The 14,121-nt window shown below is 44.1% G+C and overlaps 1 protein-coding gene across 6 annotated transcripts in view; it reads left to right on the top strand.

Moving 5' to 3' along the window:
* Positions 1 to 14,121, top strand: part of PLXNA1 (plexin A1) — a 302,883-nt gene that overhangs the window by 143,413 nt on the left and 145,349 nt on the right. For all 6 annotated transcript variants that reach the window (XM_083721536.1, XM_083721535.1, XM_083721533.1 and 3 more), the window contains exon 4: positions 13,399 to 13,539. In XM_083721536.1, the coding sequence (XP_083577662.1) occupies positions 13,399 to 13,539 (141 nt within the window). The remainder of the gene's footprint in view (positions 1 to 13,398; positions 13,540 to 14,121) is intronic.

Below are 14,121 nucleotides of genomic sequence, written 5' to 3' on the forward strand. Positions count from 1 at the left end.
AACCTCCCCATTCCACATAAAGAAGTTAACCAGACTGGCAGCCGAATCTTCTTCCACTGCATCCTCCAACTGAGCAGGCTGCATCACTCTGCTTAATGATGCCCCTCCTGGCTGAGCTGAGCTGCAGGTGGTCATTGAGTGGTGGTGGGATCAGGCATCAGAGCTGGGGGATAAAAAAAGGCCAAAGTGTGTCAGGACACTCACTGAAAAGGCAAAGGCCTAGCCTGAACAGAAAGCTGGTGAGGAGAGCTAATGGCCAGCCTGGACGGAAGGAGCCACTCCCAAGAGCCAGAAATCCTTTACTGCCTGAGGAAATACTCTAACCCAGCCTCCCCAACCTGGTGCCCTCCAGATATTTTGGATCTAGAACTTCCAGTGGGAGTTGTTATGGGAGTTGTAGTCCCAAACATCTGGAGGCACAAGGTTGGCAAAGGCTGCTCTAACCTGTAGATAGTGGCTTACTACATGTGGCAACACTGCAGAAAGCTATCAATTCCAGGTTCCAGCCCCAGCAGTTCCTGATATCAGCTCTTCAAGAGCCAGCAAGAAAGTTGTGTCTTGTTTGTACATGCCAATTATTTCAAATAGTGGCATATATGGAATTGCCCAATTTTTAAACGATGAAGAGACTGTTCTAGTTTGTTTGGCTCTGGTGAACATTTCAGTCCTCTGTTTCCATCCTTCCTTCATAAAGGTTTATCTCTCTGCTTCTTTGTTGAACGAGAAGTGGGCCTTTTCTCTACTTATGATCACTAAAGGTCTTCTGCAATCATGTTGTTTTAAGTTTTTTAAAAAATCAATGTTTGGAGTTACGAGATACCTCTGTGCACAGCCATATTGTGCTGGTTCACCCCTCCCTCCTTGATAAATTGCTGCTTGTGTATGATAAATATAGTAAAACTTGGGGGTGACTGCTACTCATTCAATCAGAACAAGCCACAAATTACTGGGTAGTATAGATTCTTAATTTCTTGTTATTTCCGTGTGGTTTCAAAACGGCATAGTAATGAACCACAAAGTGTATCGTCTGGGTAAGCCCTTGGACAGATGTCATTGGGGCTAATACTATTTTCTCAATCCCCCAGCCGGCTCACTTCAACAAAGAATGATCTTCCCTTCTTGTCATAAGCTCATGTTTACATTTCTGCCGTGTGTAGCATTGGCTCCTTTGCTCCACCTCGGAACAGCTGAATCTCAATGGTGAGGAAAGTGGTTTCCCTCTGTTTGGGAGCTGTTGGGATCAGAGTCGCTGGGTTCATGGAGAGATGATTCCATAGCAATCGCCTTTCGGATCTGCTGAAGCCCTGAGTGCCCCACCAAGACACATGGCTGAGCAGTGATAGCTGAGCTTCCCTGTTAAATGCTTCCTGCTGTTGTCTGACTGTACAGCCTCTGTTCTCCCCACCTGCATTGTCTTGGATGCTCTGTCTGAGCCCTGCTGGGGTCTTGGGGCAGGGACCAAAACAAAGTGCTTATTTTATGAATGGGGAACACCAAGTGCCTGAAGCTTGAAATGCACATGGATCTGCCATGGTCCAGTGCAAAGGTCCACGTGGAGAGAGGGGGCAGGCAGGCAGGCAGGCAGGCAGGCAGGCAGGTAATGGTTGCTGAACCTTTGCTTCCACTACATCCAAATTCTATATCCTGCTTCTGATGGTGGCAAGAGTTTCTTTTGGCAATGCATAAGCTGGAGATGATGCGGAGTTGTGTGCTGCTTCTGGTTTTTCTGTGTTTTTGAATTTTGGTAATGGAGGTGGTAGCCTTTACCTCGAAGATCAAATATATTCTGGGTCCATGGTAATGAACATTCATTACAAAATGTGGCAAAATGGAGGTCCTGCACAACAAACCTTCTCCCCCCAAATGCTGTATTTTTTGTGATAAGGGAAAAGGCACTGTGAAGTGTTGGACAACACTTGCTTGACATTGTCTAATCTCCCTGCAAACAAAGCAGGATGAATGCTCAGCAAGCAGGTCATCTACAAGGGTCCTAAAACTTCAGTTCTGCAACCTGAATTTGCCAGCGTGTGATTGAATCCCACCCCAAAATAGTGAAGTTCTGAAACCACCCTCAGTTTTTAATAAAGCAGCAAAGTTAAGAAACAGATTGTGTTGGGAAGGAAGGGAATGCCAGGGCTGATTCAAAATAACATTTCCTCCATGCATAAATATCTGCGGAACTGACTCACCCCATCTCTTCCAGCAGGTGTCAGCGCAGAGCACAGAACGGTAGCTTGGGGATGGACAAGTAGAGAGGAAGGGAGGGGGGCTTTGAAATGCAGTACCATAAAAAAGCCCTCCTTTTGCACTGCTTCTCAGCACCCTGTGAGCCCCGTAGAACTGGGAAGGGTTCCCCTGAAAAGGCTGCAAAGTGTGTTTCAGGCAGATAAGTCTTTGCCTTTGAAGTATGGCAGCAAACTAAAGCGCCTCCCTCTTGTTGTTGCTGCCAGCCACTGAGAATTAATCACAGCCACATACAGATAAGAGTACAAAGCAACACAGAGCATTGTGCCAGAGAGAGAGAGAGAGAGGCAGGCAGGCAGGCAGAGGCAAGCAAGAATGAGAGACATGTGGTGGGGTGGACCCAGGGAAAGGAAAGACGGATCCAGAGTAGGAAGGTCAGGAGGAACAGAATTTGTCAGGCAGGCAGGAGGTGCAATTCCTATTCGGAGTCCTCTGGCAGTGTGGAAATGCTGGCAAACTGTTCTGACTCTCTTTCCTTTGTACTTTGTATCTGTTTGCTTGATGCAGCTCTCATTTTAGGGAACATGCTATCTTTGACTCCATAGAGCAGAAATACAAATTTGTGGTCTTTGGGAGATCTCTCTCTCTCTCTCTCTCTCTCTCTCTCTCTCTCTCTCTCTGTGTGTGTGTGTGTGTAGGATATATATACAGTGGTGCCTTGGGTTAAGTACTTAATTCGTTCCGGAGGTCCATTCTTAACCTGAAACTGTTCTTAACCTGAAGCACCACTTTAGCTAATGGGGCCTCCTGCTGATGCCATGCCACCAGAGCACGATTTCTGTTCTCATCCTGAAGCAAAGTTCTTAACCCGAGGTACTATTTCTGGGTTAGCGGAGTCTGTAACCTGAAGTGTATGTAACCTGAAGCGTATGTAACCCGAGGTACCACTGTATATGCCTTCCACTCAAGGGCTGTGGGGCTAACGTATTTAGGCCTACATGTTGGCAGTGGGCAAAGCCAAATTCAGCTGTAGATGAGATCAGAAGCAAAAGTAGGCAGTGGCACATCTTCTCTCTCCTCACCCCCTGTTCTTCCCTGCTCAGGAGGCTGCCAGGGGAGATATAGATTGGTCTTGCTAAGGGACTGAGTACTGCTTCTAGAGGGCTTCCCACCCATCCCTTTTTCTATCTCTCCATCCATTTAGGCCATTTGCCCCATTGCCACGCTCCTTTCCCTCAGGGCTCCCCTGACCCACATGAAATTATGTTGAGGGTTGCATGAATTTAAGCTAACAGCTGCAGTTTGAGCATTGCTAATTTTTTACTTTTGCAACTTACCGTATTTGGCAGGTGTGTTTGCTATCTTCAGACAGAGCTTGTGTTTATGACCATGTTATATATCTGCAGAGAGCCCAGTAAAGCATGTAAACACCATTATTGAAGGAATATCGAGTCTGCAGCATCAGGTGGGTGGTTGGGGAGTCAGGAAATGCCAATAATAAGTTTACTTGTGTATTTAGCTTCCTTGTGTATAGGGCTGCCATCTGATCATCTTTTCCAAAATGGCATAGGAAGTTTGTAATGCAGCCAAGAGATAGTAGGCAATAACAGCAGGGACAAAGGGCTAAAATCTTTTTATCTGGCATAAAATAATTGATCTGTTGAATTGCAGTTCGGTGGAGTCTCAACACAGTGGGAAGTGGGTCAAGTTGTTGTCCTTTCAGAATATGAACCTGATGGAATTGGTCAATTATCCATGAATACACGAGTGGTAAATAGCAGCATCAAACAAAAGAATAGTATTTGCTGCCAGTGATTTACCTAACCATTTGGGGCAGATTGGCCACTAGCCACCATCTATTTGTGGCAGGAAGCTCTGGATACAGATATCAGTTCATGGGAGGGCTTTCTTTTCTTGGCAAGGCAAGTCTGTTTGTTTAGTTGCTATAGTCTGGAAAGATTCACATTTAAGATTGAAAGTTAGTCGCAGAACAATCCTATGCATGTTACTGAGAAGTAAGTCCCACGGATTTTAATGGGACTTACAGGCAGTCAAGACTGCAATCCTGAATGCACTCACCTGGAAGTAAGTTCTTCATAACATGTACAGGATTGCACTGTGCAGTCTACTTGATGCTATAGAGGTGTCCATGCTAATATCACTTCTGAACATGGGTCATTCTCCAGTTTCTAGCCTTCACAGGTGTTTATTGTACTTCGCCAGCTGTGCTAGTTGGCAGAACTGTCTGTGGCTGACGGGAGTTGTTGTTTGGAACATCTGGAAGTTACCAGGTTGGAAAAGCTGGTCTACAGTAACACCTATTCATCCTTTTGCAAGTTCCATCCTGAGTTTCTGAACTTCCCAAAGGTGATTTGTGCTTTTGTTAGCTGATGCTTGGGAATTTTTTCTTTATGAGATAGCACCTCTTGTAGAGCAGGTTGCTTGTGTCTGATGGTTAGCCAACGCCGAACTGAATTTCTTCCCTGTACAAGGGGATGGTGTCTGACTTCCTTCAGAGCAGCACTAACATTATGATGACCTCTTTTTATTGGGGTGAGTCAGGCCCTTTTACTGATGGTTTGTATCTCTTTTAATAGCTGCGTTGTTTTTAACACAGAAGGTTTGCACCTTTATCATTGCTTATTGTACAGCTCTTACAATTTCATTGTTGAGTTGTGTGTTTTTGTTTTTCTCATAATAATCCTTGTTGCATGTCATGTGAGCAGCGGAGAGGATGTCTTTTTGTGTGCTCTTCCTTGGGAAGGAGTATTACTTGTGGGTCAGCACTTCATTACCCATGTTATGCAATCACTCTGCAGCTCACTGTTTGCTACTCCAGACTTGACCTAGTTTACATGATTTTCCCTGGGTTTCATTTGTAGGCCATCTTAAGAGTCCATTCTGTTTTCTGAATCCTTCTGCTGTATGTCTGGGACACATTTAAGGCAAGTGTGTTCCCATAAGCTCAGGATTTCTAATTTGGAAAGAAGTCCAGAGCTACAAGTAAAGAAACCAGAAAAATGTTTGCATGGAATAATAATAATTTGAATGCTAAGTGAGGAAAGAATTAAGTAGCTATTTACACATGGCATCAGAATGATCTTTTTGCACCTGTGTTCTAGGTGTATAAATGAAAACTCCATGCTACTGAGTTGTGTAACATGGTTTTAAAGAGTTTTTCCCTTTTATAAATATCAGGTTTGAATTTTCTTCCTGTGTTCTTCTGCAAAGCTACTGCTCAAGTTTGGGCTACACCTATGGTTAATAAATCACTGAGGATGCTCATCAGTGGCCAGGATGTGTAAGCCAGGAACACATTATCATCTTATCTCCTGTTTTTATATTGTTGTATATTCTCTAACCATGTTACATTTTAAGATTCTTCCCTGAATAATCCAGCCTAGTGCTGTGACTGACTTACATGAGATGGAGTGAATATGAGCAGAATTCTCAATGAGAAATTAGCTAGAGTAATTATTAGTATTTGAGTAATTATCAGCATCAGGATAAGGAGAAAGGTTAATAAGGGGCTTTTTTTGGTAAATGTTTATTCCCCTGGGTGGAAGTGTGGAATGGAGGGCAGGAAGGAGGATGTTTCTTAGGAGTGTTGCTCTGATTTACAGATACCCTTCTTCACATCTCATGCCTCTGTACCTTCCCACACCTGGTGGGAGATGGGGTGTGGAAGAACCTAGATGGATAGGATTCCTTCACAGTGCCACTGTGCTTAATAGTTGCTTTTAAATAAGGATCAAGAAACTGTCAAATTCCAGCTGTGTTAGAGTCCTACCCTGCTTCAAGCAGGTGAAGGTAGAACAGTCCTGGAGAGGTGTGAGCTGTAAGTCATTTACTACATCTCATCCCGTGCTTCTGGTACTGAATTTGGTATATACATATCCTTCTCAAATGCATTGTAGTTCCCTGTTCCTTCCTCTGCTTAAAAGGCCTGTTTCCTTAGTTTTCTACTGAAAGTGTTTTTGCCTACACTGCAAATGAAGTTCTAAGAGATAAAACCAGAATTCCCTCTGGGACAATAGGAAAGAGACCAAAACTGTTAACACATTGTGGCAGGTGTGCCCACTCCTCTACGAATGCCTGGAGGGATAGCAAATACGAAGTGTGGCAAAAGCATCTACAGCTGTCCTTAACACTTAAACGAAAACAAAGAACAAGAAGCATCTTGTCCATGGGTTTTTGTAATCTGATTCCTTGAGCTAGAGCAGCTTGCACAGGGCATATTTGTTGGTGCACTTACTGTGCCAGAAGTCTTCTGTTTTTCCTGTGCAAGACATCGGTCCCCACCATATCTAGCTTTCTTTTCTTTTCTTCTTTTTGGAAGTATAGAGGTGCAGACTTGCAAACCGCCATTCACTTTTCCCCTACAGCAAGTAAGAATCATTGCTGCACAACCAGTCAGAGCAACTGTGTACAGTAATGAGATCTTGATGACCATGTTGCAAAAGCATCATGTTTGCTGCTTGGTTGTTGCCACTATTGCATGATGATAAACATGCACCTGATAGTATGCATTGACAGTTCTATGGCCCTATGAAACCACAGGAACACAGGAAGCTGCTTTATGCTGAGTCAAACTATTGGTCCCTGTAGCTTAGCACTGTGTACATAGACTGGCAGCAGCTCTCCAGGGTTTCAGAATGGGATCTCTTCCAGGCCTACCTGAAGATGCTGGGGATTGAGCCTGGGACCTTTTGCATGCAAAGCAGATACTCTGCTGCTGAGCAACAACCTTTCTATCTGGCCCTGTTTGTTTTTCCAACTTTCTTACCTGGGCAATTACAAACTTCCCATGAAAGTAATTACTCTTAAAGGGTATTTCTGTCATCAACATGGGTCTCTATACACACCCCAGGGCTCTGCAGTAAAACCCACCCCTGCAGATGTTGCCTTTGTTCTAATGAGAATAAATCTGAATAAATCAGAATATTACCATGGTGGCCAAACTCAAGTCCAAATCTGGACTAATGCCACTCTAATGTGCAGAGTTTGCCTACACTGCATATGAATTTCAAGGATAACTACCAGAATGCCCTCTGGTTGCATAGGATTGCTCCCACTTGTCCCAAACGGTGGCTCTCTATTCTGCTTAGCTAGAGAACAGGCATCAGCACAGCACTGGAGCAGAAGTCTAGTTTTTGACTTCCATAGTCAGATCCTTCTCCTGTTCAGGTATAGTAAGTCACTATTGCCTTTGCTACCTCTGCTGCAGGTTAGACACCTGTGGAGTAACATAACCCATCTCTTACAGGCCACTCTTAGACATATTTACTTAGAAGTAAGTTCCATTGTGTTCAGTAAGTGTGTTTAGATTTGGGGCCGAAGTTTCCTATGGACTTTACGGGAATTTCCTCCTCTTACAGAAGAGGTAAAGGTAAAGGGACCCCTGTCCATTAGTCCAGTCATGACTGACTCTGGGGTTGCAGCGCTCATCTCGCTTTATTGGCCAAGGGAACCGGCGTACAGCTTCCGGGTCATGTGGCCAGCATTACTAAGCCGCTTCTGGCGAACCAGAGCAGCGCATGGAAACGCTGCTTATCTTCCCGCTGGAGCAGTACCTATTTATCTTCTTGCACTTTGACGTGCTTTCGAACTGCCAGGTTAGCAGGAGCAGGGACCGAGCAACGGGAGCTCACCCCGTCACGGGGATTCAAACTGCCAACCTTCTGATCGCCAAGTCCTAGGCTCTGTGGTTTAACCCACAGCGCCACCTGCGTCCCTACAGAAGAGGTAGCTAAGCTTGAAAAACAAGTGTCTGTTTCTGAGATGTCCCACACACCCAGAGCTTGGAAAGTTTGTTTTAAAAAGTAACTAGTTATAGTTCAACTTGTCAACCCCCCCCAAACCCCCCACCCCTCCCCTTCCCTAATTGCACTTGATATTTGTCCCTTTGCAAAATAGACTAGTTCAGTTCAGATTCATCCAAATAATCCTTGGTAAGTTTATTCAGCATTTAGAATGTTACAAGCTTCTGAGCTGAAGTGTAAAACACAAAAACCAAGAAACTAAGAAAAGACACACATAGTGAAATGTGAATTGTTTATAACACACGCCTCCCAATTATTCTCTTTCAGCTTTAAGGCCCAAAGAGTCTGTAAAGAGGGTTTTTAATAAATAAAAAATCTAGACTGAACTAGAAATCGTTCAAGTTCTATCCCAATATGAACTTAATTAATGTACACTTCACACAGGCAATTATGGGAACTGATTTCAGATGCAGTTCAGAGATTTTTGAACTAATTCAGTGAATGTCATTAAAACCGAACTAGTTCCTACTAAGTACCGAGCTCACCGCAAGTCAGCTCACATCCATCATATTTGTATTCTGCTTGGGGATCAGTGTGACTCAGATGGAGTTCCCTCCCTATACGCTCAGAACAGTCTTCTGAGGAAGGTTAAGCTGAGAGAGACTGTGGTTGACCTAAGGTCACCCAGTCAGCTTCACGGCTGATCAGGGATTTGAGCCCAGCTCCAAACACAACATGCTATCTTCTGTGCCACCCTGGCTCTGATAGCTGCTTCAATGACACCGTTGTACAGGCTTTTTATGTTTTGCTATTGGAGATCTCATCCACTTACCTAGCACTACATGGCGGATTAATATAATTGTAGAATTACCCCAGTAGTTAAATGTTACTGCTGGAATGACTTAACACACCCACAGATCGATTTCAAAACTAGGGTAAGAGTGTATTGATCGATTGTGCTGTGAATACAGCCCATAAAATGACCGGAAGGGTGCATTCGACATGACAGTGCATCTTAGGTGAAATTGTTGCCATGTTGAAGAAAAGAAGAGCCTATATCTGGCTTCTCACAGGTAGTGCCTGTAGCTGAAAAAGCCACCAATTATAGTCCCAGATAATAACAAGTATGAAATAGGCATAATAATGTATTTTTAGCAAACCAGTGGGTTTTTATAGAAGTATGCAATGTTTAGAGTTGTAATGAGTTCCTTATCAGATATAATGGACTCTCTTTATAACAGATGTGGATAATGTGGGCCTTCAATTGTGGACTTCGGCTGCCATCAACTCTAGCCAGCAGGGCCAGTGGTGAGCGATGGTGGGAGTTGTAGTAGTCCAGGTATCTCTGCAGGGCACAGGATAGCTACCCTTTTCAGAATGAGAGACAGAAGTGAGCTATAGTGGACAGAAAGTCAAACTTGGACCAGGGAGAACTGGGTTCAAATCTTCACTCAGCCACAAGGCTCAATGGCTGAACACCTTCTTTTTGGACTAGGGCAACTTTGTGTTACACTTGTAAGCTGCTTTGGATGTTTTAATAGAAAAGTGGTATGTATGTAAATACGGACAAGAATCTTTCGGAAGTATTCATAAGGCTTTTCATTTGGGCTGGTTTTGGATGTTTTGTGTGGGTGTTTATATTAGTTGTATCTGTTTTATATATTCTCCGTTCATATACGTTTTAATGTAATGTTCCTGGCACAGAGTCTTCGGAACTGGAGAGGCTTAAAAAAAAGAAAAAAGATAAATCTCAGTTGCATGTACAAAGCGAGGTTGATTGCTAATGCAGATATTCTAGTAACTTCAGGTAGTGGCCTATTGACAAAGCTTTTAGCATTCAAATAGAAATAATTGACCAGCAGGGGGTTACAGACTCTTGTAATGACCTATATTTGATATGCAGGAGAAAGAGCTTGCGGAATCAATGGAAGCTCCCCTTTCAGGGCCTTGGATTTCAGGCTAACTCAAAGACTCCTACATATTACAATAGAAGCATGTGTTTAAAATGTAGCACATATCTGCTTGCTTATGTCCTGTGCTCTGTGGCACAGCTTCTTTTCACTGTGTCTGCATGGTGGGAAACATGCAGCAGGGAGACAGGTCAATAGCGGCTCCCTGCTGTATGTTTGTGTGGTATACATGCAGTGAAAAAGAGCAGGTATGCCTGCCTCCTCTCGCAAGGATGGTGCACTGAGGAAGGGACAGGCCCCTAGGAAGGATGAGGAGGGAGCTGTTGGCAAAAAGGAACTCCTAGAGACGGGCCTGTGAGTGAAATAGTGATTTTAGTCAACCTGAGGGTCAGGCCCATCTATGGACTGGGATACGTATTAGCACAGTAATTGGAGGGACCATTGCAGGACTTCCAGCAGGAATTGGCAGCTGCAGAGACGCATTCCAGTGCTTCCCTCCATTTTTGCTATGCAGCTGTCAGGCCGCGTGTGAGGGCTCCTCACAATTGCACCTGCATTCCTGGACACCTTCACCACAGGCCCAGGCCCTGTTCCCTGTAGGGGGGCAACCTCCCCACGTCTCTGCCTCTGTCTGTCAGCCTTCCTTAGCTCAGGGGTGTCTCTCTTAATCAAATACATTTGTTTTGTAAAACTGACTAAAAATAATCCGGGGCTGGTGTGTGCTGGATGTTGGCGGTGAATCAAAGGCGCCGCTCTAATTAAACGGGCCCCAGTTTGTTTGTGAGCCGCATACATTTCCATGCTAATCAGCCACACGCCAGGATCCTGCCTCCTAAGCCCCACTTCCTTTGCCTGATTGAAAAGTATGCAAATGGACGGATGGAGTCTATTTATTGCAACGAGGGAAATGAAGCTGCAATGCGTGCTGTGGGGCTTTATTTGGGGACTAGGGTGGGGAAGCGCTTTGGTTGGGGGCGGGTTGTGAAGATGAAGGATGTCCCAGTTATTAAACATTGCCAGTGGAACTAGAGGGAACAAAATGAATTACTCATTTCCCACTAAGTAATAGCATAGCCAGGCACAATTTTGTTTTTGTTTTTATGTGGCTTTGAATCTGTCACTTAGACTTTTCTCCACAATTTACCTACTACTACTGAAATCCAGTGGGAATGAATGGAAGGCTCTCTGACCGAGGCCCTCTGTGCTTTCGCTTCCAAATCAGTAGATTATTCCCCTATGGGGACACCATGAGAAATTCTCCAAGAATGGGAACTACATGGATGGTAAAGTCAGGAGGTGGTGCTTGGTCAGGGCCTAAAATTGAACTATTGTTGTCTGTTGGACATTTGATGGGTTCTGTGTGGAAAGTGTTGCTTTCTATGTCTGGGGAAATAGAACTGCTATTTTCCTGGTTCCACTTCAGCTTTACAGACAGGTTTGTTTTCTGTAATGTAATGTGCTGGGTCCATCTTTTGGAGTGAGATTGAGGGTGATGGGTGCAGAATGAAGAATTCCCACTCTTACTGCCAAATGTTGAACTTGCCTGACAGAAAGAATGGAGAAGCGGCTTCAGTACCAGGCGCAAGAGACAATGGTGGGATTTGGTGCGAATTTTATGTGCCCACATTTGGTTATCCAGGAAGCTGATAGGGTGAAATAGTTTCTGCTTTCCTATACACCTCTCTCTGTGTAGGAAAGTACTTACGACATGCATCACCCAGAAACTATTGTGTTTCCTCCCTGTCGTGGGTTGGCTGTGACCCTGGGGTGCCTTTTTAATGTGGTTATGGCTTCTATAGTGAAAGCAAGGTCTTTAGGATAAGCTTTATTGACTGTGAGTGGAATGGGATTAGAGCATTTACTATATCCCTTGCCTAGAACAAAGGTGCTGGTTTACCTTCTCTTCTGTTATGAAATACAGGCTATGGGGAGGTGGAACATGGGTCCTTGATCATAAAACAAAGGTGATTATATGTGTTAACTCTCCACTAATGTTACATTAAATGCACTATGCCGTTGGTACTTAGGGAAAGTGTGCTAGGCTATAAGCTTTTTGATGCTCCACCTTTTTTCCACACCAGAGAACATTTTAAGAACGGCACAATTGCTAGGTTGCTGGGAAAGTTCAGCAGGGGAGAAATGCTGATCAAAACAAAGCTTAAATAATCCAGGTGTGTGACAAATGGGGTTGTAATAGCTGTCCTGCAAGTGCGTGGAGAGAGTTAATGTTAAGACGAGCAAAACATTGCATACAATGACCATATGACAAAGAAGCTAGGTTGTGATGATTGTGTTCATACAGATATTTGGCAATATTTCTGTAGTTGCACATTAGGTGGGATGAAGTTCCCAGTAGATTAAACTCTTCCTCCTCCCAGTGCTCTCCCAGTCTAGATATGTAATGGAAGGCTCACCCCAGTTAAAACAGAGCTTTGTGTTTCATCTCCTCTGCAATGCCTGTGCGGCTACCACTATTTCTCTGCACACCCCTTACCAGCCATTTGCACTTTCTTTGGAGCTATTAACACATTATCCAGAAGTCCCCTGCTTCATTTAAAGTTCATTAGATTTAATTGAAGAGCATTAATGTGCACTGAAGTGCATAATGTAGTTTTATTTTAAATGGAAACCAGGTGGAGCTATTTCTTGTCCTAACTCTTTCTCAAGGAGTAGTTTGATAAATGAATGGAGGCAAAAAAATAAAATAAAGGCAACTTGGATAAGGGTTCTAAAGCAGCAAAGGGATTGGGAGGGGCTCTTGTTGGCTGGCAAGATTAGGTTGATGGTTCATTATTTCCCCTTAAATAAAATATTTAGAAAAATGCATGAAAGATGGGTTTCTGTTTTGGAGAATCATCCTGACCAGGGGTAGGCAACCTAAGGCCCTGGGGGCCAGATGCGGCCCAATTGCCTTCTCAATCCAGCCCACGGACGTTCTGGGAATCAGCATGTTTTTACATGAGTAGAATGTGTCCTTTTATTTAAAATGCATCTCTGGGTTTTTTGTGGCGCCTGCCTGGTGTTTTTACAGGAGTAGAGTGTGTGCTTTTATTTAAAATGCATCTCTGGGTTATTTGTGGGGCATAGGAATTCGTTCATTTTTTCCCCTTCAAAATATAGTCCGGCCCACCTAATGGTCTGAGGAACGGTGGATCGGCCCACAGCTGAAATAAGTTGCTGACCCCTGATCCTGACTCAGCATTTCCTTTTCTGCTTCTACCTGTGGCAGCCAAAACATGCTGTTGGGATGGGGTTCTTGGGATTTCCATTGGGCTGATTTATCAAACATCAGTGCATGACTTTTGCCTAGTTGGAAGTAATGAAATTTTAAGGAACATGGTGGTGGTTGACAGGGTAAGGGCTGACTATCATATACTGTATACCTAAAGCTCCTCATAGGTTTTTCTTTCTTTCTGTTCCCCCACCAGCTAGCTATGGTGTGTATTGGCACATTATTCCTTTGCCACCCAAAAAATGTCTCCCATCTTGATGATACTAGGCATCATAACAGCAAACGCTAACGCTGCCGCCTTTTCTTTCAGATCCTTGTGGACCCTGCCAATCCCATTGGACGTTCAGCATTGCAGTATGAGAATGTCATAGCCCATGATGGCAGCTCCATCCTGCGGGACTTGGTGCTCAGCCCTGATCTCCAGTACCTCTATGCTATGACTGAGAAACAGGTAAGAACTTGAGTTTGTCCACAGCTGGCCCTTTTACGTGATTTTAAGCTTAGCAGTAATGAGGCATAGCCCTTTCTCTCTGCATAGTACATCTGTGTGATATTTCTCCAGCACAGTGTGAGGCAGGACTGTCAGATTCTCAAAGCAACCAAATAAAAATACTTTCTTCGAATACATCACTCCCTTTATTAGTACAGTTCTGATTAGATGTCGAGCTCATGGAGTGATCATGGAGCTCATTGCAATAAAAGTGCTTGTTTGAGTGATGGGCTACACCTTTACTTGATTCAACACCAGAGCGACAGCTCTCCTGAGGGCTCCTTTTTAATGAACAAGCAGATTCCATCATCTGATGGGTGACAGCTTAGGCAAAACTCTGTGTGCGTTGAGTTTCAGCACGCCCTGCAAATGGACAGAATCAGCCAAATGTGCAAGTGTGTTAAAGCTCAGTGTGCGCTGCCAGCCATCACATGATTGCATATGGTACAGGTGGTCACCACAAGCAAGGGCTGTGGCTGGTCATGAAAAAGGGGCTCTTGGTCCACTCATTTTAACTCCGCAAGAAACTTCTCTGCTGTTTCT

Source organism: Podarcis gaigeae, assembly GCF_964106915.1.
Source record: "Podarcis gaigeae genome assembly, chromosome: 2".
Lineage (NCBI taxonomy): Eukaryota > Metazoa > Chordata > Lepidosauria > Squamata > Lacertidae > Podarcis > Podarcis gaigeae.